The sequence below is a fragment of the Hyperolius riggenbachi genome, chromosome 2 (genome assembly GCF_040937935.1).
Source record: "Hyperolius riggenbachi isolate aHypRig1 chromosome 2, aHypRig1.pri, whole genome shotgun sequence".
Taxonomy (NCBI): domain Eukaryota; kingdom Metazoa; phylum Chordata; class Amphibia; order Anura; family Hyperoliidae; genus Hyperolius; species Hyperolius riggenbachi.
Window position 1 is genome coordinate 453,554,913 of NC_090647.1, and position 25,454 is coordinate 453,580,366.

Sequence of the window (25,454 nt, forward strand, 5' to 3'; positions counted from 1 at the left end):
GTTTTTGCTGAGCAGGTTCCAAATATGTGTAACTGGATATAAAGTTACTACTTGGATATTCATTCTGCTTTCCAGCTAGACAATGGGAAATCTTACAGCAGACCATGTGAATGTCATATGACCCAGCGCTATAGTGGTCCAGTATTTCCCCCTTCATTTCACAATGAATGTGCGTATGGTTTAGCCACCTGTACTAGTGAGTGGTGTAGCTAAGGAGCTATGGGCCCCGGTGCAAGTTTTACATGTGGTCCCCCAAACACTCTATACATAACAATTGATACTGCACATTACGGGGCCTCTCTGGCCAAGGGCCCTGGTGCAGTCGAGACCTCTGCAACCCCTATTGCTACGCCACTGGTCCAAGTAGCCAATAGTCTTAAAGGATACATCCAAGCTACATAAAAAAATCAAAATCACATTACCTGGGGATTCCTCCAGCCCCTGGCAGCCATCCTGTGCCCTCACTGCAGCTCCGGTGGCTCCCGGTGTCCTCCGCTGCAGAAGTTGACCTCGCCAGGTCGGCTTCCAGGATGGGTTTTTGTGCGTTCCACCGCACAGGTCACGTGGTCTAGCCTGGCTAAAAATATCTCTATTACCTTATCCTCTCAATGAAGTACTAGCAGCTAGTCAGTCAGCTGTATCCAAAAACAATCAGGATGCAGGTGATTCCAATCAGCTTTCTCAACCTGCAGTGTCATTGCTCATAGCAACCAGTCATTTATGTAGTCGCACTAATTTAAGACGTTCCATTTTTGATCCTGTGATGCTGAGAATCCCTAAGCAATTACCTTCTGTAAAGAAAAATGCTCATTCTGTTTTGTTATTGCCCTTAGCAACCATGCATCAGGTTCCTAGTAATGATCCAGTTAGTCAAGTTGATTCTCTGTCAGGAGTAAGCCAAGCTAAGTCCACTCCAGCTAGCTTCCTGCAGACTGGTCCAACTGTAAATTATGCACAAAATAATTGTTTAGTTCCTGACAAGAATGAATGGGATCCTCCGTTTGAAAATTGGGAAATTGAAGCTTTGATTTATGAATTGGAGAATGATTGATTTCTATGAATTTTACACTGCTAAGAGTAACATAATTTTACATGCATGCATTGAGTCTGCTTTTTCTTAAATTGAAATGAATCTGTGTGTGCAAGACTTTGTGATTCCATTAATTGATGCATGGAATGAGATCTTTAATGATCGCTCTGGAAGTCAGTGTGAGCAACACTCAGTAACCAATGCCAATTCGGTCTCTCTGTTGCCCCTAGCAACGACATCACCTGCTAGCCTTACTCCAGATGCACACCTCGCTTCTCTAGGCCGTTATAATGGTGGCAATAAGTCTTTTTTGAATGTCTTGCAGAATTGCAAAATTTTGAATTCATGTTCTTTCTTCAGATCACCTACAACATTTCAGATGTCCAGGTTTATTATCTTATACCTGCTTGATAGCAAGATGAGAACTTGGGCTGAGGAAGTTGCTGATGAAAATGAGGAGGTTTTTGAAGACCCCCTGGAATTTGTTAAATTAATCGCAAAACCTTTTGTGAAACAATACAAACTGATACTGATTTGTTTTCTGCATCCTGCAAACCATATGATCCAGCAGACACCAATAGATGCACTACATCAGTTCCTGAGTCTCAGCAATCATGTTTAGTAACCTTAGATCCCCAGCATCTGAATTTTCCAATTTTACAGTTGAACGGTGGTTCAGATGCGCAAACATTGTGTCCTGATCTTCCTGTTTCAACACCTCGCTTTGGTTCCGTGAATAGTTCAGAGCATCTGTTATGTGAACCTGAAATCACAGAATCATTGCCTTGTCCAGAAAATGTTCCAGTAAATTCACCCTGTACCATGAATTATGCAGTAGTTTTGTCCAATGAAGCTCAGGTCACAGAATCATTATGCTGTCCAGCAGGTGCTTCCATGGTTCTGCCCTGCAACATGGACTGTTCAGTGATCCTGTCCAGTGAAGCTGAGATAGCTGAGTCTTATGCTTCATCCAGTACTTTGGATGATTCAATATCTCTAGCAGAGGACTCCGAGGCACTGCTTACCTCAGTGGGTGTTGCAGTAATATTCACCTGTTTAGCAGCTGTCTTAGAATTACAGTCCACTCTAAATAAACTTGATGAATCTTGGTCCAGTGAAGCATTGTCCTCGTCAGAGAGTATTTTGGATACATTGCCTTGTACACAGTCTGATATTACTAAGGTTGTGGAGTCCCTGTCTGATGTTGTAGCAGCCGGGGAACTACAGCCCTGTCCTCTGAATGTTTCAGAAGTCTTGCCCTGTAACATGGATAATTCTGACTCTGTGGTAAAAAAATAATAGAAGTCTCAGAATTTCAGTCCGGTTTGGTGAGTGTTCCTGAAACCCTGCCTTGTATCTTGAAAAATTATTGTTCTCTGGCAGGTGTGGCAGAGGTTCCAGTGTCCCCTTCCTGTCCAGTGAGTTCCTCAGTTTTGCCCAGTCAGTGGGGGTTGCTCCAATACTGACTTGTTTTGCAGCTCTTTTGGAGCTTCAATCCAGTGTACTAAATAAGTCGCTGTCCAGTCCAGAGGAAGTTGTGGAACCCCTATCTAGTTCGGTGCATACATCAGAAGATTTGTCCTGTCCTGTTAATGCCCCTGAACATGATTTGTTAATAGCCTTGCTAGAATCAGTGACATCTAAGTCTGATTCTGCATTCTTAGTGAGAGCCCAGTAACTGTGAAGTCCAGTCATGATGATCTTCTGCCCAGTCCTGGTTTCGGTCCTATCATGACTGACTCTGAGGTCCGCAGTTCCTTGACATGCCCAGAAGTTTCTTTTGTACCAGTGTGCCCAGATGTGCTCTGTGTGCCAGAATGCCCAAGTGTGTCTAATGTGTCAGCATACTCAGATGCCTCCTTAGTGGAGACATGTTCTGATATTGCCAGTCTGCCTGCATGCCCAGAGATGGTTCTGGTCCCTGAAAGCCCTGATCTTGATGTCTGTCCTTGTAAACCTGACTCTGGAATTGCCCTAGGTTCCATAGGGGTTCTTGATAGTTCTCCATGTGAGCCTATAGGGCGTTCTAACCTCTTGGGATCTCTATGGAGCTTCAAAGTTTTCTGGGAGATTTCTGAGGAAACTTGTCCTGGTGCCTTGGACTGGTTCAACAGTGGGTATTGAGTTGGTAAAGACAGTTCCGGTGGGCATTGCAAAAGGTTTGGCATTTTTGGACAGTCCCTGGAAGGTGAGGTGTTTCGGGGGGCTTTTTCCTGGAAATCACGGTTCTGATGAATATCACACTGGGGCTTGTAGTACTGATGGGCATGGTTCTGTAGCTCCTGGTTCCGATTGGTCCTCACTTGGTGAGACTGATTCTGGAATTTGGTCTTGTCGGGCTGTCTCAACCTTCATGAGTTATCAGTCAGATCAGTTTGCTGGATTTTTCGCATCTGTTTTTTTGGTTTGGGTGGTTCGGGAGAATTGTGCTGGTTTCTATAGGCGTCTGGAAGCCGCCTTTAAAGGAGGGGGGTACTGTAAGGATTCCTCCTGTGGCGTGTTCTGTCCATTGTGGTGGAGCCACAAAAGGACAGTTCTGGCTTGTCAGCCTGCATTCGGTTGTGCATTCGCAATGAGTCACATTGTCATTTGCAATTGCTCTGCAGTTCTGGGCAGCTCAAAATGCTGTCATCATTCCACAAATGGCTTACTACAGCTGAGCTGCAGCCAGATAGCCCTGGATTTCCTGCATGCATGTTGTTGCATAGGACTGCATGCATTGATACAGATAGTCTTTTAGCTAGCAAATGGTAACCAAGCCAGCTCAGGATTGAATGATTACCATTCAGCTGTGTGGAGATTTGCATGCTTGCATCCATTGGCTGATGCCTTTTAGACCGAGCACGTCATAGTTTCAGCTCTGTCTAAGCTGTTACTGGGTCCCTTTATACTGTGAAATATATGCCTAGTCTTGCTACCTTCTAGTTCAGTTATCTTGTAGAGCTACGATTAGATATTTCCCACGGGGACATATATACGTACTCCTTCTAGTGCAGAGATTTTGTATTGTTTGTATTGCCTAGTTAGTTCGCTGTATTGCTCCAGTCCAGATCTAGCTAGTGTCCCTGCTTATGTTATATATTGGTTCATCGCCAATATACACATAATCGAGTCAGCGTTTGTTATTTTCCTTGTGATCGTGTTACGGTGATATATCAGTGCCGCTGATATATACGTACTCGAACTGTTGATATCCTGTGCTCAGCTAGTCAGTTTTTGCCACGTTTCGGTGGGTTGCGCTTAGCGTGATTACCCGTGCTTAGCTAGCATAGTCCTGTCCTTGCGAGGTAGCCATTGCTGCGGTTGCTATTGGTTACCTTACTCTTGTCTTTGTGAATGCTTGCTGTCACTGAGGCAGTGACTAGATTAGCAAGCATTCATTCTGTCAGTCTCTGTCCTCCTAGTCCTGTCCTTGCAGGTAGCCATTGCTGTGGTTGCTATTGGCTAACTCACTTCACTCTGTCTTGTATCTGTCTGAATGTTTGCTATCGCAAGAGCAGCGCAACATCGCACTGTGCTGCCATTGCGTCTTATCAGAAGCCCAGAGCTGCAGTTGCTCTGGGCAGCCTGTGTAGCCTCTTCCATTATCCAGCTCTTACTCTTGTTGTGCTGGGTGGTCAGAAATCATTACATGAGGAAGCCCCAGGTAAGTGGATTTTGATTTTTTTTATTTAGCTTGGACCTTCCCTTTAAGGTGCCCATACATTAGACGATGTATGGGCAGATTGACCAAGAAACAGATCTCTCTGATCAAATCTGATCAGAGAGATCTATTGCCTGCCAATACATCGCAGGCCTATTCCCGATCGATTTCAGCATGAAATCTCTCAGGAATCGGCTTTGTGACACCGCATTTGCTGCCTCGCCGTCCTCTGCACTGTCCGCCCCAATGTAAAATGTGTCCTCCCACCTCCCCCCCCCACCCGTGCAATATACTTTACCTGTTGGTGTCTGCCGCTAGCTACGAACGCTGTCTTCCGTGCACATACATGCCCACGTATATGCTGGCAACCACATGGGAGGCATGTATGTGCACGAAGGACAGAGTTCGCAGCCAGCGGTAGATACCGACAGGTAAAGTATACTGCACCAGACACATTTTAGAATAGGGGGACAGCGCCGGGCATTCCGGTGTGTTTGTTGCTGGTCCCGATGTCGCGCGATGTTACTGCCATGCACCCAATCGAGCATGTCGGCCCTACATCTTGTTTGATCGATACATGTGATGCTTTAGAATTATGGATGGCTGGGAAGAAGAGAGAGGATATCTGTCTGGAAGACCTGGCGCCTGTGCTCCATGCTAAATAGTCCAACCAAAACAATAAGTGGTTTCTTATGGCATTATTATAAGGAAAAAAGGGAACAGGGAAATAAATGCTCTGAGTGAAGGTCAATATTACCAAAAGGTCTGAGGCCCAATATACTAGGAGAACAAGGTAAGTAATTAGGACAAATTAAATATAATATATACTGTATTTTTCAACTGTATTGGGCAGCACGGTGGCGTAGTGGTTAGCACTCTCGCATTGCAGCGCTGGGTCACCGGTTTGAATCCCAGCCAGGTCATCATCTGCAAGGAGTTTGTATGTTCTCCCTGTGTCTGCATGGGTTTCCTCCGGGCACTCCGGTTTCCTCCTACATCCCAAAAACATACAGATAAGTTAATAATTGGCTTCCTCCTAAATTGTCCCTAGACTATAATACATGCATTACAGGATATAGACATATGACTATGGTAGGGACTAGATTGTGAGCCCCTCTTAGTGACAAGACAATATACTCTGTACAGCGCTGCGTAATATGTCGGCACTATATAAATACTTGCATAAATAAATATTTTCTGCCATAAAAGATGCTCTTGAATATAACACTCACCTAGGTTTAGAGGGCAAAAATCAGGGGAAAATATATATATATATATATATATATATATATATATATATATATATATATATATATATATATATATATACTTAACCTGGTGAGTCCATGTTCCAGGAGCGTCTTGTACATGTTCTCCCCCAAATGGTGCCCCAATGTGTCCCCATGTGTCTGCCTGTATCCCTCCTGTGTCTCCATGTGTCCTCCTGTGTCCCCATGTCTCCTTCTGTATCCCCAATGTGTCTCCTGTGTCCCCCTGTATCCTCATGTGTTCTCCTGTGTCCCCTACTGTCCCAGCGTGTGTGTGCAGTGTGCCTGCTCCCCCAGGCATGCCTCTGTTCCCTCCCCCTTGTCTCCCTCCCTGGTGTGTGTATTGGCAGCTGTCTCACCTAATCCGCCATGCCCACGGGGACTGCAGACCTCTTTCACTTCCGCGCGGCTCCCCTTAGTGATTAGCCTGTGCTGACTGCGTCATCAGCACAATCTAGAGCGAGCTGCGCAGAGGAGAAGGAGGTCTGCAGTTCTCGCGGGGATGGCAGATTAGGTAAGGCAGCTGCCAATACACACGCTGGGGGGTAGGAGACATGGGGGAAAGTAGCAGAGACATTCAGTCACAAAAGTGCTGACTGCAATAAATGGTGTGGAGTCAGTCTGACCTGTCACCGGTGGCAACATGTTCCCCCCTCCTCGTTTTTGGCTAGGGGGTATTGGTTGTCATGTGGGTGCTGAATGCAGATCCTGGGGGCCACGTGAGTTCTGGTTGTCATGTGGGTACCACTACACCAAGCGTCACATGCTAATCACATGTAGTGGAGCGCACACGCAGCCCAGAGTAAACAGAGGGATCAGCGTGCTTCTGAGCCGCTCGCTATGCGCCGGCCAGAAGTGAAGAGGGGAGGACATACTGCGCACACAGGGCGCAGTATGTCCGGGCGCGGTATGTCCGGGTGGGGGTCAAGCAAGTCGCCGGTCCCGGCATGAATATTACACTAACGGCGGCAGACGGAGGGGGGCAGGAGGAGCGGCTGGTTTGTACTTTTAACCCCCCACACACTGCAGCAATCATTTTTTTCAGTTGTGGTGTCAGCTGCAGCATGCCTGCAGATATTCTGGCGTCTCAACTTGTGCCTGTCCCCAGACACTGCACCGGCCCTGGTCTGAGGGGGGATTCTGGGCAGCTGTAATCCCCACCCCCCCTGTGTTTGCCTATGAGATTTGCAGTAGCGATTACTGGCATGTGCCTAGTGATTTTTTATTTATGCCTATTGCCTAGCTAGTTTAGAGTGTTTAGCAATTGCGTAGTTCTTGTGGCACGCTGACAATCAAGTGTGGAGTTTTGGAGAAAAAAAACACTGAAAATTGCTCTGTGACTTTACAATTTTCATATACTTTACATTCAGTCATAATAGCCTCCAAAATACTGCAGGACCTGCTGCATTAGCAAAAAAAAAAAAAATCATATTGCTCAGGTGTGAACTAGCTCATACAAACATATTAGCCAAGCATTTTTCGAAACGCTGGTGCTTTTAAATGCGCTCTTGTTGTGAACCAGCCATTAGGGCTCGTTCACATTGCATTTCACTCGCGTTAGCGTTGGGGTTTTTTGGTCACAATTTTTTTTCTATTCCCGGCAATTGGGTGGGTGGTCCGTTTTTGTGAAAAGCACTTTTCTAAGCGCTTTTGCAGAGCGTTTTTTACATTCACTCCCTGATGCAAGTCAGGAAGTGAACTCTTTATTGTATTTATTCTTATTGTATTTATTCTTTAAAACACGAACGCAATCGCCCAACAAAGCAATTTTGTGAGCATTTAGCGCTCTTCCTATACCTTCCATTATAGCAAAATCGCCCCCAAAATAGTCCAGGCACCGCTTTGCTGAACCCATATCGCACAAACAACGTTGGTATGAACCTTCTTATAGACATTCATTTCACAAGCATTTTGGGGGCGATTTTGAAAATCGCTTGTGCTCGAAAAAAGGGCAAAAACGCCCTTAGTGTGAACGAGCCCTTAAAGAGAAACTCCGACCAAGAAATTAACTTTATCCCAATCAGTATCTGATACCCCCTTTCCATGAGAAATCTTTTCCTTTTCTCAAACAGACCATAAGGGGGCGCTGTATGGCTGATATTGTGGTGAAACCCCTCCCATAAGAAACGCTGAGGACCGTGGTACTCCTGGCAGTTTTCTGTCTGTGAACCTTGTTGCATTGTGGGAAATAGCTGTTTACAGCTGTTTCCAACTTTCAAAAAAGCATGCAGCAGCTACATCACCTGCCAACAGTAAAAATGTCACCATGTAATAAATGTCAGAATGTAAACTGATTAAATAATTTATACATAATTATTGTAAAAATGAAACACTTTTTTTTATTACATTATTCTCACTGGAGTTCCTCTTTAAGCCAGCAGTAAGCAAGAAAATACTTAATTTTGATAACCCCCTTTCCTCTACTTTTTGACATTTTTTTCAGTTGCAAAGTGAAATTATCTCCTAGGAGAAAAAAAAATGCATATAATAAAACCAAGACAAGAGTTGGATGCTTGGGAAACTGGCTTTGAACGAAACGTGTCTCATGAAAACATTACACGACTGGATGTGACGCGCTGGAAGCGCTGGGTGGTGCCTATAATAGCCAATAGGGTGTCGTAAGGAATTTTGTCCCAGCGCTGATTGGAGACGGCGCGGTCCGGGCCGGGTAGGCGGACACGGAGCGGAGTGACGCTGCGGCAGGCCGAGTCCCGGGATGTGGCGGCTGTGTGCGCTGTGTGCTCTTCTCGTGTCCCCTGCACGGGGCTGTGACAATGGCCAGGTAACGCTTCTACTGCTGCTGGAATCTCCGATTACATGCACAGCCAGTGCTCCCCAGAGATCTGTGCTGTCTGCACGGGAGATGGGCACTTCTGTCTTGTTTTATAATGTTAAAAAAATGTTGTTACTTAAAGTTTATTTTATAAATCATTTATGTAGAGCTGATATTTTCTTCATGGTTTTACAGATTATATCACATCACACGATGCATGTTATGAACTGTCCTTCTGCAAGGCTTAAAATCAAATGCTCTCTGCAACAGTAAAATAGACATTTTTAGATTTTCCTCTGCTGAAAAGATTTGTTCCTTATTTTCTTGGTTAAAAATTTAAAGTGTTTAGAGTTGACCCTGATATTGTTGACCTCCCCTCTAGCTAATATGGTGGGATGGATCACTCTCCTGCGCAACTTCTTGCAGTAGGGTGCCACTTACTACCACCATATTTATTCCCTGCCAGTATACTCTTATGGTCCTTTACACTTCTGTTGCATCGCTATGGACAGGAGTGGGTCTGTGAACTTTTAGGCCACATTAACAGTTGTGCGGTGTAATGTCCGCTTTGTATATCGTGGCTTACCGCACTGCAATGCATCACCTATGCGACATTCACAGTGTGGCGGGAATGTTGCGATATAACAAATTGCAACGTATTGCATGATGTGCATTACCTCTAAAACACTAACGTTAACAGTAGCATTGAAGCATACTTTTAACTTGCTCTGCTTCACTGTACTTGACGCAAGGCAAGCATAACGTGTAGCACCGTTTTCCCAATCTGTTGCGTTATAGCTGCCATAGAGAATGCAACACAACGGCCTTTGTGAAAGCAGCCTTAGAGGGTCCTAGGGAGCGGAGTTGGTCTCAAGGATGAGATGGGAATAGGGATGAGCTTAGCAGAGGTCCGCTGTTCCGATTCTTAATTCCGATTAAAACTTGCGGTCCGCACTGGGGGGCAGTTAACTTACCCTTGTTGCTGCAAATAGGCGATGCATTCCACGTCCCTCCAATATTTCCACCCTCCAGGTGTGAAGGAGGAACCATTGGAGAGATGGAACAAGCCATGGAGCGCATCGGCTATAAGCCATGACAAGTGTAAGTTAACTGCCTCGCTGCTGCGGCCCACCAGTTTTCATCAGAATTTGAACGCTGGAGCTCTGCGGAGCTTATGCCTACACGGGAGGCCTCGGCGCCAGGGATGGGCTTTTGAGTAGCTTCATACTCGAAACTATTCAAATTCGGAGAGTTAATTAAAGCACCTGTTAGGGAGGGTTAACTTGCGCATGCTGCCTTCCGATCTGATGCGTCCCACTTTGCCTTCACGTCACTACCACTCTTCCGGTTTGAAGGAGGAAGTGGGGTAGGGGCCACTTTGCCTTCACGTCACTACCATTTTTCCGGTTTGAAGGAGGAAGTGGGGTAGGGGCCACTTTACCTTCACGTCACTACCACTCTTCCGGTTTGAAGGAGGAAGTGGGGTAGGGGCCACTTTGCCTTCACGTCACTACCACTCTTCCGGTTTGAAGGAGGAAGTGGGGTAGGGGCCACTTTGCCTTCACGTCACTACCACTCTTCCGGTTTGAAGGAGAAAGTGGGGTAGGGGCATGAATGCGAAGTGGGACGCATCCGATCGGAAGGCAGCATGAGTAAGTTAACCCTCCCTCACCTGTCCCCCACAGGTGCTTGAATTAACTCTCCGAATTCGAGTAGTTTTGAGTATGAAGCTACCCGAAAGCCCATCTCTGCTTGGCGCCAGTCTACTTTAGGGGACTTGCCAGAAAACATCATAGGGAAACTCAGCTTATGTGATTGGGTGGACGGCACCCTCCCTCACCCGCCCGCTCATTCGATTGCAGCGCTGTACAAAAGAAGATGATCGTGTTCTTTTTTTTTTTTTCTCCTAACGGCCTGCCAGCTCCAATCGTGGCTGGCAAGCTATTAACGGACGGGGATCTGTAACTCAGCGGGGATGTGCGATCCCTGCTAATCTCCGCCTACAGAACCTGACTCCAATCGGTGTTAGGCGGTCCTGTAGCTGCTACCCTCCCACCGCCAATGGGCGATAGGCAGTCAGAAGGGCGTTAATAACCAGGTTGTTTTACTTGTTTTACTTTTCTGTTGATTTTTAGGCATGGAAGTCACAGCTTCTGTATTGTTGGTACCTTGTGGGCAATTTAGTAACCATCACTGATGAGCAAAGTACAGCCATAAAAGTTTCCTTGGCAGAATACAACTTCTGAGAGCAGGAGATAGGAAAAGGGCAATAGTTCATGTATATTCATTTAGGGACACTTGCTAGGCTGAGCAGAGACAACAAAACATACAATCTACTTTGTAAATGTTTAAATATAAAATAAAACCATGAAATATCTAAAAAAAAAAAAAAAAAAAAAGTCATATTTAGAAGTAGGAGTTTTAATGCAATTGGTTATCTCATCAGTTTATTTTCACCTCGTGTTTATGGTCCTGGGAATCTTTCAATGTTGTTTTTTTTTTTTTTTTTCATAAAGTTCTACTAAGGTGGCCACTAACGGTGCTTTCTAGCGAAAAATCGTTTGAGCGATCAGAAATTCTGATCGGGTTGGTTGTAAATAATCTCCATTGATGGGCACAATCGATTACGTCCGATTTGATTTTGGTCAAACCAAAATTTGGATTTTCTAGTTGGTTGTGATAGATAGGAAGCAAAGATTGGTTCGTTGATGGTGTAGTGAAAGATTTTTCTTCTGATCAGAATTATCTGATCGCTCAAACGATTTTTCACTAGAAATTGGATCATTAGTGGCCACCTTAAAGAAAACCTGAACTGAAAATTAAAAGTCAAAATAAGCATACACAAGTCATACTTACCTTCCATGTAGTCTACTCCTCAGTGTCTTTCTCCTGTCCCATGTCTTGTTTGTTCACTGTGATCAAGGGAATTTTCCGTCCTCCATCTTGAAAATGGCAATTACCCATAACAGCTTTCTGGTCAGCACACAGTTAAACTGTAACATCACCCACTTGAGCCATAGGGAAACATGGACATTACCTGGTACATCAGTTGTCCTCTCAGCTATAACTGACAGCAACTAATATTTTACTGACAGCAACTGATATATTTCAGATCTGACAAAATATTGTCAGAACTGGAAGGGATCATTGTCAGAAGAAAATGGTGAGCTTCTGAGAGGAACTGATGGCAAGGTAACTATGTAATGTTCATTTGAAGTTACCTCGTGTTTATTTTAAATATTTTTACTCAGTACAGATTCTCTTTAAGTCATTGATCATAGTAGAGGATTCTAGTAGATGATGGGTGGATAAGTTAGAATTTCTCTTCTGCAGTCTTGTTCTTATAACCTGTTTGTTTTTGTTAGAAACCCGGTCTTGAGTCCTCTGTGGCCACATGGCAGTGTGACGGGGATGGAAACTTTCATACGTTGCATGTTTCCACTGAAATAGCTTTGAAACGTTCCTTGTTGTTTTCATACAATTGTGCTCTGTGATAAATTGCTGCAGTTGCAGAGAGCCCAAGGTGTTTTTTGGGTGGCAGATGGGGCACAGAGGCAGGTTCTTCGCCTTATGGCATGCCTCTGTGTCCCCACACCGCCACTCTCTGCCCCCCCCCCCCCCCACTGCCATGCTATAGCCCCCGAGATTAGCAACAATATTTGTTGCTATCTTGGCAGTAAACATGTGGGAAAGGGATTCTCTGTTCAAAACGCCCGTCAGGGGTGTTCCTGCAAATTTTCCAGAGCAGCCATTGGACAGCTTTCTCTCCCTGACCACGCCCCCTGCTTCTCTCCCTGACCACGTCCCTGCATGCTGTGAATGAGAGAATGAATCTCTCATTCCAGTGTCGTGACCCAGAGGTCACAAAAGTGAAAGTGGGCCATTGCGGTCCACAGGAGCGGCTGGGAGCATCGGTGTTGGAGGCTATCTGATCCGCTCAGCCCCCGGATTAGGTAGCCTATTTATTTTTTAATTTCATTTTATGAGCCCACCTCGGGCTCTCTTTAACCACTTAAGGACCAGGCCATTTTTACCTGATCTGTGCTGCGTGGGCTCTCCAGCCCACAGCACAGATCAGGATAGAGCCAGGGCGACCAGACTTCCCCACTTTTTTTCCCCACTAGGGGGATGTCCTGCTGGGGGGTTTGTTCACCGCCGGCTATTTTCGCCTTGCGGGGGGCTCCTCAAAGCCCCCCTCCGCAGCGATTTTCGGCCTCCCTGTCCTTCCCTCCCTCCCCTCTTTCCCCTGGGCGGCGCAGGACGGAGATCCGTCCTGCACCGCCTCTAATAGGCTTCAGCCTATCAGACTGCAGCGATCCCCGGCCAATCAGAGGCCGGGGATCCCCGATCTCCTTTACGTGTATGATGTAAACAGCGGGGATTTCTTCCCCGCGTGTTTACATTTCGCCTGCGAGCCGCGATCGGAGGCTCGCAGGCAGTTCACGGAGACACCCTCCGTGAACTGACATGGAAAGGCTGCTCGTACGAGCGGCCGTTTCCATGTAAAACCACTTAACACCTAGGTCCGCCGATCGGCTGACCATGGTCGTTAAGTGATTTAAAACATGACGTTTCCTGCAACTTCCACCTCCGTAACATCTGCAAGATCCGCCCTTTCCTGATCTCTGCCACCACCAAACTCCTCATCCATGCCCTCATAATTTCCCACCTTGACTACTGCAACGCCTTTCTGGCTGATCTCCCTTTGACCCGAACAGCCACGCTGCAGTCCGTCATGAATCTGGCAGCCAGAATTATCTACTCCTCCCTTTGCTCCACCATGGCGGCTCCCCTTTGTGAATCTCTCCACTGGCTTCCTATCCAGTCCAGAATCAGATTCAAGATACTGTGTCTGGTTTACAAATCTGTCAACAAAACCTGCCCAACCTACATTTCCAATGTTACCCAGAGGTACACACCTAGCCGCTCACTCCGCTTTTCCAATGAACGTTGCCTGACTGCACCTCGCATCACCTAATCCCACGCACACCTCCAGGACTTCTCAAGAGCTGCTCCAACACTATGGAAATCCCTACCTCCTCCCATTAGGGTTTCCCCCTCCTTCAACATCTTCTTCTAAAAGGCCCTCAAAACTCACCTTTTTACTTTGGCCTACCCCCCTCACTAGTGCTCTAAACCCGCAGCTGAACTCTGGTCTGGACCTTTTGTGTCCCCACCTCTCCCTCTAGATTGTAAGCCTTCGGGCAGAGTCCTCCTCCTTATGTCTCCTACCTGTTCAAGCACTTCCTTTCCTGTACACCCATCCTATGGATCTGAGTGAACTCTTGAGTGAACTCGACTTGCCTAATCTCTATGCTAAATCCAGTGACTGACTAAGCATTACCTTGTACTCATACTGTGCTGCATGATCTGATTTTTCTTGTATTCCTGTATTGTCCTATCGCTGTATGTCACCCCTAAATATCGTCTTTAACCTATTCATGGTGGCAGAACACAGCTTGCTGCCAGACCTACTACGCAGCTGGTTAGACTTCTACATTTTACCAAGCAGGTCTTAGGGCTCGTTTCCACTATTGCGTTGCGAAATCGCTGCGGCAAAATTCGCATGTGGATGCGAATTCGCATGAAAATTCGCATGGATGACGATGTATGCAAATTTAACCATGGCAATGCCGGTGTGCTTTTTCCATTGATTTCGCATGAAAATTCGCATACCAAAACAGCATGCGAATTTCCTATTAAAGAGAGTTTATTCTCGATTCAAACCTCATAGATAGCAGTGGCATGTGTGCCCCTGCTAAAACGCTGCTATCCCGCGGCTTAACGGGGGTCCCTTCACCCCCAAATCCCCTCCGTACAGCGGGGGAGCGCTTCCGCATTGGGGCAGGGCTAACCGCCGCAGCCCTGCCTCACGCGCGTCTGTCAGATGCATATCTCCACCTCTCCCCCGTCCCTCTCTGTCTTCCTTCACTGAGAGGGGCGGGGGGGAGGCGGCGATGCGCGTCTGATAGACGCGACTAGAGGCAGGGCTGCAGCCGTTAGCCCTGCCTCCAGGAAACGAAAATTTCACGACCAAGTTTGTGACCAAGGTTTGCGAAGGTGGGTTCAGGGGTGAAGGGACCCCCGTGTAGCCGCGGGATAGCGGCGTTTTAGCAGGGGGAACACATGCCCCTGCTAACTATGAGCTCTGAAGCGAGATTTATTCTCGCTTCAGAGTCTCTTTAAATACATTAGCGGCGATTCGCATGCATTCCACTCGCAGGCGAATTCTGCGGCTCTTTTGTGTGTTTTTTTTCACCGCTGAAAAAATGCACCTCAACAACGCTACAGTGGAAACAGGCCCATCCACTTGCATTACATGTGCGAATCCGCATGCGTTGGACGCATGCGGATTCGCGATAGTGGAAACGAGCCCTCAGTGAATTGTCATGCAGTATTTGTGTAAATTTCTGAACTATTACTGCATGTGTTTAAAATCTTAGTAAATTTGGGGGAAAAAATTCTGAAACTGAAATGCAGTCTTTTATTCACTTACTATTTTTTACTGAACAGGTCTTAGTGAATGGAAGCCATAGTGAAGGTAAAAACACCACTACGCACTGTACGCAGATGTGCTCCAATATGTTCTGTATTTCACATTGAAATATTGCTTGGAGATGTTATATAATTCCTGATTTGCTGTTTAGCATGAAAAAGATGACATAACATGGGGAGAAATGTATTGAGACCAGTACAGCAGTTTTACCACTCATCGCCTGAGTTAGTCTTTTTCTTTCAGTTTAATATTGGCCTGGATCTGCCAGATGAAAGTGCCTATTTATGTCCTGGGAAATACATTCCACCTCCGACGCAGGTAAGAAACTGATTGGTTCATCCTGGCTTCCAAACTTCTTCAGAATAGCTTTCCATAGTTTTCATATATCTGGAAGTATTTTGGCTGGAAATTGTGGACTTCAAGTCAGGTACCAAGAGAGCATGAAGCAGGGGTCCACAACAAATAACCTGATTTAGGGCAATGGCGCACTCTCACACTCTGCAGCACAGGTGCATGCCATCTATGCTGCTCTCCAATGCAGAGCTAAGATCATTTAACAAGAGTGAATGGGACAGTTGTGGGGTGTGCACACAAATGCACAAAACATGAGTGTGCTCATAAGACAGGAATCCACTCAGCAATGCAACAGTGGGCTTAGGCCCTTAAAGTGAATTTTAGGTGAGAGTGATATGGAGGCTGCCATATTTATTTTCATTTAACCACTTTACCTCCCTTGCTACGCTTATCTACTCCCCACAAAACTTTACTTGAAGCTCAGGGGAGTAGATAGGCGTACTTGTGGTAAACAGTGTGCTGTATGCCCAATAAGCTATCTGATTATGTATATAGGGTATCATTTTAACCGTGACAAGTGGGAGAATAGATTTTGTGTTGTTTGACAACTGAGGGCTAAGTCATGTGATTTTTTTTTTCTTTTTTTTACCGGAAAACTGAATGAAAAGCAATTAAACTGTTATTTTCATGTACTCTATACCCCTAAATAAATACTTGTAAAAACAAAAAACAAAAGTGACAGCATTGAAAAGAGAATACATAGTTACCCTAGGGACTTAGCTTTTAAAATATGTATGCCATGAGAGTGTATTACTGTTAATCATGAAGATAAGGGCTTTTAATTACTGATAGAGTACAATGAGAAAACCAAAAACACAAACCAGAAACTAATATATTATCACCATACATTGTACTAGGAACATTATTTAAATGTTGAGATAACCAGGACAAATTAGCAAATACAATGTGTGGGTTTTACCTATGGTAACATTGTTTATTTGAAAACTATAGTGCATGGAAATGGAGAAATAGTGTATTTTTCCTTTTTTTTTTCTCATTTTTCCAGATAATAGCATAATTACTAAAAGCAAATATCACCCTCACAAAGCATAATTTGTGGCAAAAAAAACAAGATATAGATCATTTACATCTGATGAATAGCAATAAAGTTATTGGTGAATGAATGGGAGGAGCGCTGAAATGTGAAAATTGCTCTGGTTTTTAAGCAAAAAACCCTGTGATGCTGAAGTGGTTAAAGGGAACCTTAACTGAACGGGGGGTAAAGAGTTTCAATTACCTGGGGCTATTACCAGCCCTCTGCAGCAGTCCTGTGCCCTTGGAGCCGCTCTGGAATTCTCCGGTCCCCCGCTGTCACTTAGTTTCGTTTTTGACGACTCACCAGTTGGCCGGCCGCCATGCGAATTATTGGACGCATTCCCTACTGCCGCATATCTACGCGTGCGGAATGCGGCAACACATATTTTTGTGCGCGTTGCGGTCTGCAACAGCGCTAATTGCAGTAGGGAATGCGTCCAATAATATGCATGGCGGCCGGCCGACTGGTGAGTCGTCAAAAACGAAACTAAGTGACAGCGGGGGACCGGAGGATTCCAGAGCGGCTCTGAGGGCACAGCACTGCTGCAGGGGGCTGGTAATAGCCCCAGGTAAGTGAAACTCTTTACCCCCCGTTCAGTTAAGGTTCCCTTTAAGCAATACCAGTTGCCTTGCTGTCCTGCTGATCCTCTGCCTTTAATACTTTTCAGCCATAGACCCGGAACAAGCATGCAGCAGATCAGGCGTTTCTGACATTGTCAGATCTGACAAGATTAGCTGCATGCTTCTGCCCTTGGCTTGGCAGCAGCCAATTAAGCTGTGGCTACTGAGCTGGGGGCAGGCTAAGGCAACATAGGTGGGAGTGGCCACAGCTTCGGAAAACTTTAGAAAAATACGCCATGGTATTTTTGTCAATGCGGGGGAGGGCGGAATCCCTCCTGACACGCTGCATTCTTGTTCAGAGTCTATGGCTAAAAGTAGTAGGGGCAGAAGATCAACAGGATAGCCACATAACTTGTATTGCTTAAAGGGGAACTGAAGTAAGAGGTACACGGAGGCTGCCATATTTATTTCCTTTTAATCAATACCAGTTGCCTGGCAGCCCTGCTGGTCTATTTTTCTGCAGTAGTATCTGAATAACAACAGAAACAAGCATGCAGCTAGTCTTGTCAGATCTGACTTTAAAGTCTGAAACACCTGATCTGCTGCATGCTTGTTCAGGGTCTATGGCTAATAGTATTAGAGGCAGAGGATCAGCAGGGCTGTCAGGCAACTGGTATTGCTTAAAAGGAAATAAACATGGCAGCCTCCATATACCTCTCTCTTCAGTTCCCCTTTAACAGGAAATAAATATTACAGTCTCCATATCCCTTCCACTTTAGGTGTCCCTCTACAAAGTGGAACAAGGAATCTGACTGGTTACTGTAGGCAGCTGCTTTACACACAAGACGTAAAGTATCTGCACCTAACATCCCAATGCCACATACCACAGGACACTTTCTGAGGTCTTGTAGAATCCTTGCCTCAATAGGCCAGAACTGTCCAGACAGCACACGTGGGAACTCCAGGGGTTGTTATATTTTGGCTTGTCAGTATACAAGTTCTACTCCTCTGTACTGTCCTTTTTAGCTTTCTTTTACTGCTGCATGGTAACTTGATGTGTGATTATAAAGGTACATCCCATATGCTGAACATTCACCTTCATACAGGTATCTTGAAATGTTTTGTTATCATAACCTAGTACAGTATTTGTTTTAAGGTGTAATTTATCAGAGACTAGTTTATGGTAATGCTGAACACACAATTCTGTTGGAGAGCAATAACATCTGTGTTGTAAAGGCAACTGCTAGGGAGAAATAATCTCATAAAACTTTTATTAGTAACATTATATAGATAACGCTACACTTTCTCACATGCAGATGAAATTTCCAGCTGCTTAGGTGACTAGTGAGAAAAACATAGCTTCTGCTTCCCAACACCTCTATAAATTACTCCCACCCCTTCTTTTTTTCCCTACAGGTCAGTGATTTCATGGGCTTTCACAGGTTCACTCTATTTCATTGAGTCAATAATCGCCATGGCTGCACACAAGAGAGTTATAAACTCAGCCATTGCTGGTTTCCTCAGAGTTCCCGTTTCCCAACTGTAAGGGCTGGTGCACACCGAGCGGCTTTTTCAGCGGATCCGCTTGGTCAATGTATCTCAATAGGGTGGTTCACACCAGAGCGGGAGGCGTTTTGCAGAAACTCATACTCCCGGGGTGAGGCATTTTTTGGATTGTGGATGCGTTTCTGCCTCAATGTTAAGTATAGGAAAAACGCAATCCGCTCTGAAAAACGGCAGTTCAGAGCGGTTTTCCAGGCGTTTTTGTTACAGAAGCTGTTCAGTAACAGCTTTACTATAACAATATCTGAAATCTACTACACCAAAAACGCTTCACAAAACCGCAAAATGCTAGGTGAAATGCTACAGAAAAATAACAAAAAGCGTTTCAAAATCTGCTAGCATTTTGCGGATCTGCTAGCGGGTTTTGGTGTGCAACAGGCCTGAGAGTCGGTTTTCTCTTGTGTCCGATCACGTGTGGCCCCCTGGGCTATATTTTGAACGCAACTGCTCTCCGAGATTTTTGCGCACTGCACAGAAGTGCGACCCACTTACCGAAATTGATCCATTGCAGACAAATGTGAACAGCTCCTATATATAAAATAGCTGTTCACTGTCAAGTGGGAACAGAGCCTAATACTGAAATGACGATATTTTGGCTATAATCCTTTCTAAACAGATCCCCTTCAGCAAATAGTCTCACACCATTTATCTACCTGCATCTTCCTGGTGGAGGCTGCAATTGTTGCTTCATGCAGTGTAAAAAAACACTGTAGTCTTGGCAACACTTTAAACCTTGTAATTCCATACTATGGCTTCAATTCATCAAAGGGTGTTCGATAACAAAATCCCAGTCCTTAAAATACCGCATTCGGTATTTTACACTTCACTGTGCTAATTCATCAATATTTTCACACATGTGGTAGATGTTTGGTAAGTTACCGAAGAGGTCCGTGCAGTGAGGGCATTACAATAGGAAAGAGGCAGCACCGACATCCCTATACATGTGCCTTTTATATTTGTTGTGCTGCCTCTGCTCTTGCTGAATCTGTCTCATTAGTCTTAAGTTTCTATTTACTTGCCACAGCTTAGATGAACTGCTGAGAAACATTACACATTCCCTGCTTAGGTCATTTTGCCACGAGCTCCCACTTGCATCCCTGCATATTTAAACAGGCACTCAAGGGGTTACACTACCGAAGGGTGCCTAGAAAAGAAGGGTGCCTGGAAAATAACTTTAATTCTTTTCTCTCCCCTGGCTGCCTGGGGGGGTCTGTTCCACCCGAGAATCCTGGCCAACCTATCAGCAGCACTTGCAGGGGACAGGGGAGGTTTCTATGGTCCTGTCACACATGGAGAAGGCATTCCAAGCTCCTTATCGACAAGGGAGAGCTGGAGATAAACACCGCACATGTTATCGAATGCTGTGAGCTTGATGAATTAACATTTGCTGACATTTTACTGACATGTGTTGAGGTAATCACTTAACAAGTCGGTAATTTATCTCTCTGCACAGGAATGTCTGCTTCTCATGCGGTAACTGCTTTGATGAATTAACATTTTTTTAAGTGCTCCGTAAAGTCAGCTGTTTTCAGCATTACCGAATGCGGTAATGCTTGATGAATTGAAGCCTATGAGTGAATCACCCAGTTCAGTAACCAAGACAGCTGAAGATGCCATGTCCTGTATGGCTGGCTACCCTGTAATATGACTCCTTCTCATTGGGCAGATGATAAATCGGACCTGAAGTTTGACTGTAGGTCTGCTTTTAACAAGCACGCTAAGGCCCCATTCACACTTACAAAATGCAAAACGCAGGCACTTTTGCTAGCGTTTTGCGCTGGCATTTTTTGGCAATTAACGCCAAAAAAACACCATTCACACCTGGTGATTTTAATCTATTTTTTTTTTTTGCGATCGCATTTTGCGCTTTTATAGCACTGAAACGCGATTGGCGGGAAATCGCCTAAAAATGGTGCAGGCTACGCGTTTGCGTTTAGCGGTTTTGGGTGATTTGTGGTAATTAGCGCAAATCGCCCAAATGAGAACGGGCCCATAGAATTTTATTACCCTAGCGCTTTGAAAAACGCTGGCGTTTGAGCGTTTTGCCGAAATTGCTGGCAAAACGCTCGTGTGAATGGGCCCTAAGACAATAGTGCTGTGGCTAGAGGAGAGGCCCCAACTCCTGCCAAAAGAAAACAAATACCTAGCCTACTGTTCTAAGAAAACCGAGAAGACGATGGGGTTCTCTGCTTGAGAGGGCGTCTGTTATATCACTTAATTATTGTCCGTGTGTTAAGCACTGCATTCTCCTCCCATCTAATTTGAGTAGCAGCTCCAGAATTGGGACAAAGCTGAAAATGTTGATGCAGTAATGACTGAGCTAAGAGGCTGGTCATGTGGATGTTACCAGTGCAGGTATCATGGTGCTATGAAATATGTGGAATGGGCAGCTGTGTCAAGGCTTTATCTTGGTGTACGCTGGATCCTACCAGTTGTATTTGTATAATGCAATTGTATGAAAAACTGCTAATCCTACATTTATGTGTGTGAACATCTCCATTTGTTCTTTAATAGGTGTCTTCTAGTGTAGCCACAAAGTATGAACAGGAGGTAAGTCAGGCTGTATACTAAACTTTCATTAGTTTTTATTATTATATAAGCATATTGAAGTAGGACACTCGTGATCTTATTGTACATGGAAATACATTTTGGCTCTTTGCAAAACAAAAAAACGAAAACTACCGTCTCCACCAGTTCACTTTTACAATGGTTTTTCCCAATTAGACATTCGATTAGACAAAAACTTCTAATTGGGCAAAAATTGTTTTCCATCGGCATCGCAGTCTACAAGAACCACAATGGCGGTTCTTTGTGTTGTCCTCCGATGTTGTTTTGTGTCTGTCTCAGCACTAAATTGGTCACATCGTCGATTGGGCATGCTCTTGGCAGAAACAACATACCTGATTACCTTGAATTGTATATGCTCTTGGCAGCACAGATTTTCATCTGATTTGATAATACTTATTTGGATGGTTGATCGGTCGCCAAGTCAAGTAATGTATGAGTACCTTTACTTGTGCTGGTGCAATGTAGCAGTCACCGTATTTTTAAAGTCAGATATCCATATCTTATTGTGATGGTATACTTTATGTGAACACAGTAATCTTTTATATATAATAAATAACATCTCTGTTGTAAGAATGAGCCTAGGTCCACAGTGCTCAGATGCATTGCAGAATAATTCTGTCAACTCACTGCCCATATACTGTATTTCTATAGGGCTGTTCTCAGTACTTGCCCCAACTCGCTGCATGCAGGCTTTGCATCAGGCTACTTGCACACCAAGACGTTGCATTAGGTGCTACGTTAAGGTCGCATAACGTGCACCTAACGCAAGGCCTGGTGCTCTTCGATGTGGACGTCAGAGTGAGCCACGTTGTGCAGCTCACTCTGGCGTCCGTGATGCATACTCTTGGACGCATGCGGCATCACGTGGTCCCGCCGGCCAATCGCCGCACAGAGCGGCCGCACCAGGAAGTAAACACTGCACGTCACAACGTGCAGTGAATATTAATTAGCCATGTGCCTGGCCGCTCTCCGCTCCTCCCCAACATGACTGAGCATGTGCAAACAGTCTAACGCGGCTTAAGCCGCTGTATCGCCGTAGCATGCTGGACTTTCGGAAGAACGTGCAGCGTTACATGTAACGCAACGTGGGCATTGTGAACAGGCCACTTGTGTTACATTGCTGTACGTTGGGGGAGCGTTACAGGCTGCACTAACGTGCGCCTGTAACGTCCCTGTGTGTAAGCAGCCTTAAAGTCTATGTCCAGTCTCCATTGCAGTTCACACACATTATAATGCGTGTGTTACGTAGTGGACCACTGTGAATCCAGCCTAAAGCCCGGGGAGTAGTTGTGTCACTAGTAGTAGAGATGGTCAGTGAGGTATACAGTATATAATTCTGTTTTGATGTAGGTTTATACAAATTTGAGCAGCTTGAAAATGGACAAATCAAATTTCACCTTTGCAGGAGTTGAGTGGTCCATTTTAAAGTTGCATACATTTTCACACTAAATTTGCATAATTATGCATCGACTCAGAATTATTTGCATCTTATTGACTCTACCTAGTCATTACTGTTACCTCCAGCTGAGCTATAAAGCAAACTGAAATTTTAATATGTATTTTAAAACATTACAAAGAAGTAAAATTATTTTATATCGGCTGTAATTTGTTTAAACAAGTGCATTTGAGTGTTCACTCAATTTGTGTAGTTGTGTACTCAATCTGATGTCGATGTTGTTCCTATCTGCAGCCTCTACATGTACTCCTACCAAGGGCTAGCTTTGGCAGTGGTGAAATGCCTTTTATTTTACATAGTTTCAATCACAAAATATTGCTGTATGTAAAATAATTAGGTGTTGGAAGATTTTTGTAATGACTCTACAGCCCTTGCGGTAAAATGTAGAAATCTGGCCCTGCTTTGTGATGGTTTATCCTTGGGAACTGATGTGGCACATTGAACAAAAGGTACCGTATATCACTGTGGATAAGCCGACATTCTGTGTGTGTGAGCGCGCACGTGTGTGGCCAGGCCCACCTATCCTCGTGTGCAGGCCCACCTATCCTGACGTGTGCAGCTCCCGTATGCAGATCTGGCGTTGGAACATGCTGCAGCATGCATATCTACCTCTCCTACCTCTCCTACCTCCAGCTTGCAGCCACACTCCTCCCCGGCAGCTTCTGAACTGGTCACTAGAGCTCCAGGGCCACTGCCGTCAGATGAGCTTGGAGCACTAGCGGCCAGTTTAGAAGCTGATGGGGACTGAAGCAAGGACAGGTAGATATACTAGCTCCCGCATGCTACAATGCTCACTCAGCGTCAGACAGCACGCTCCAGTGCACGCTCTGCATGGGGGCCACAGCGGCACATGGGCTTGTGGTTCCACATCTAGATAAACACCTCTAGGATCTAGTATCTCTACAGCTGCTAGGTTTTGTTGGTCTGCAGCACAGACTTGTGTGGGAAAGCTGTGATGTCTGTGAGGGAATGTAATTCAGAGTGTTGAAGTTGCACTGCGTCATGGAAATATGTTATCTTGCAGAATACATATCATGCCTGTATGGACACAGCGATAAACTACACAGCACCTATACCTAACAGGTGAGTAAGGTATTAGGCTTTCACATTTACAGTGAAATGGTAAGCTCATTCTGTGTAGTGTAGATCTGACTACATAAGTAAAAGGGTAAGATAACTGAATCCAACAACTTATGAAAGACTGACTCAGCAATCTTATTGAATAAATAACAAACAGGTGTTCCACCTTTAGATCAAACATCAGAAACCGCCTCAGGTAGATGTTTGTTATAATTGTGTAGCAGTCTCTGACATCGAGTGGGAGAACGTTTTTCCCACACATCCTTGCGGAAGTTTCAGATGTGCTGTGTTTGAGGCACTTCTTGGTTGCACAGCCTGCTCTAAATTGCTGCACCTCACAGCATCTCAATGGGATTTATATCCAGACTTTGAAGGGACCCAAACGCCTAAATATGGAAATCCCATAATGGAGGTTTTTAATAGTGTGGCATTGGGAAGGTGGGGGATGGTGTGATCAGCATTACTAGCCTACGAGGGCTTCCCCCTGGCCTGCCTGGGTACTCCCATAGACCAACTAAATCTCCCAGCATGCATTGCGGTGGTTGGGTGCGTGCGACTGTCAAGAGCCTGAATCTGTTGCAGCCTGTGATCTCTGGGGCGGATGGCAAATCTTAAATGGAAAGGGGGGGCAGAGAAGCGCACATCAGGCTCTGCCCACCCACTGGTTGCTGTGTCCACCCACTAGCCACCCCACCTCCGTGTCCATGAGCGAAGTGCGCTGCGGCAAAAAAAATGTGCATGGCTCCGACACTGAAGAAAGCGGCATGCACAGCGTGATGCGGCAAAAAGTGGGCGTGACCATGACATGTTGTGGGTGGAGCCAAATACTAGCAAAATACAGGTAGTCCCCGGTTAACAAATGAGATAGGGACTTGTAGGTCCGTTCTCATCCTTTATCCGTTCTCTTGTCCACCTCTTTTCCTGTGCCTCTTTTGTCCCCCTCTGTCTCACCTCAGTTTGTGCCTCTTTTGTGTCCCTCTGTGTGACCTCATGTTCCTGTCTCATCTCTTTTCTCCCTGTGCCTCTTTTGTCCGTCTCTGTTCCCCCTGTGCCTCTTTTATCCTCCTGTGTTACCTCTTGTCCCCCTGCCCTAGCCAGGTATAGCTGCCCCCAGTAAAGGTATCCAGGAAGGGTTCCTCCCAGTATAGGTAGCTGGTGCCCCAGTATAGGTAGCCTGGTATAGTTGCCCCCAGTATAGGTAGCCTGATATGGGTGGTTCCCAGTATAGGTAGCAAGGCATAGGTGGTTCCAGCCCCAGTATAGGAAGCCAGGTATTAGTGGTAGGCCAGTATAGGTAGCCTGTAGCCAGATAAAGGTGCTGCCCAAGTATAAAAAGTCCGCTGTAGCGGGCTCACTCATCTGCTCCCCACGTTCAAGCGCTGATGTCACTCTTCTCTCAGTGCTGGAACGTGGTGTGCTGGTTAGTGAGCCACAGGCCCGCAGCCAGCACATGCGGCCCTTCCAGCGCTTTGGGAGAAGCCCTGGGCCCCTCACTGCAGTGTCAGTTGTACCCCCCTGATGGCTGCCCTGACTCCATTCCCCGCCCCCCAATGGCACACTCTATTACGAACCTCCCTTATCTGTAAAGACAGGAGAGGGAAAGAGAGCGCACTCGGAGAAGTGAGAA

The 25,454-nt window shown here is 45.5% G+C and overlaps 1 protein-coding gene across 1 annotated transcript in view; it reads left to right on the forward strand.

The window, feature by feature from the left end:
* Window positions 1–8,592: 8,592 nt before the first annotated feature.
* Window positions 8,593–25,454, forward strand: part of TP53I13 (tumor protein p53 inducible protein 13) — a 37,556-nt gene continuing 20,694 nt past the window's right edge. The window contains exons 1-4 of the mRNA XM_068265870.1: window positions 8,593–8,723; window positions 15,454–15,528; window positions 21,238–21,273; window positions 23,772–23,830. Of these exons, the coding sequence (XP_068121971.1) occupies window positions 8,658–8,723; window positions 15,454–15,528; window positions 21,238–21,273; window positions 23,772–23,830 (236 nt within the window). The 5' untranslated portion in view covers window positions 8,593–8,657. The remainder of the gene's footprint in view (window positions 8,724–15,453; window positions 15,529–21,237; window positions 21,274–23,771; window positions 23,831–25,454) is intronic.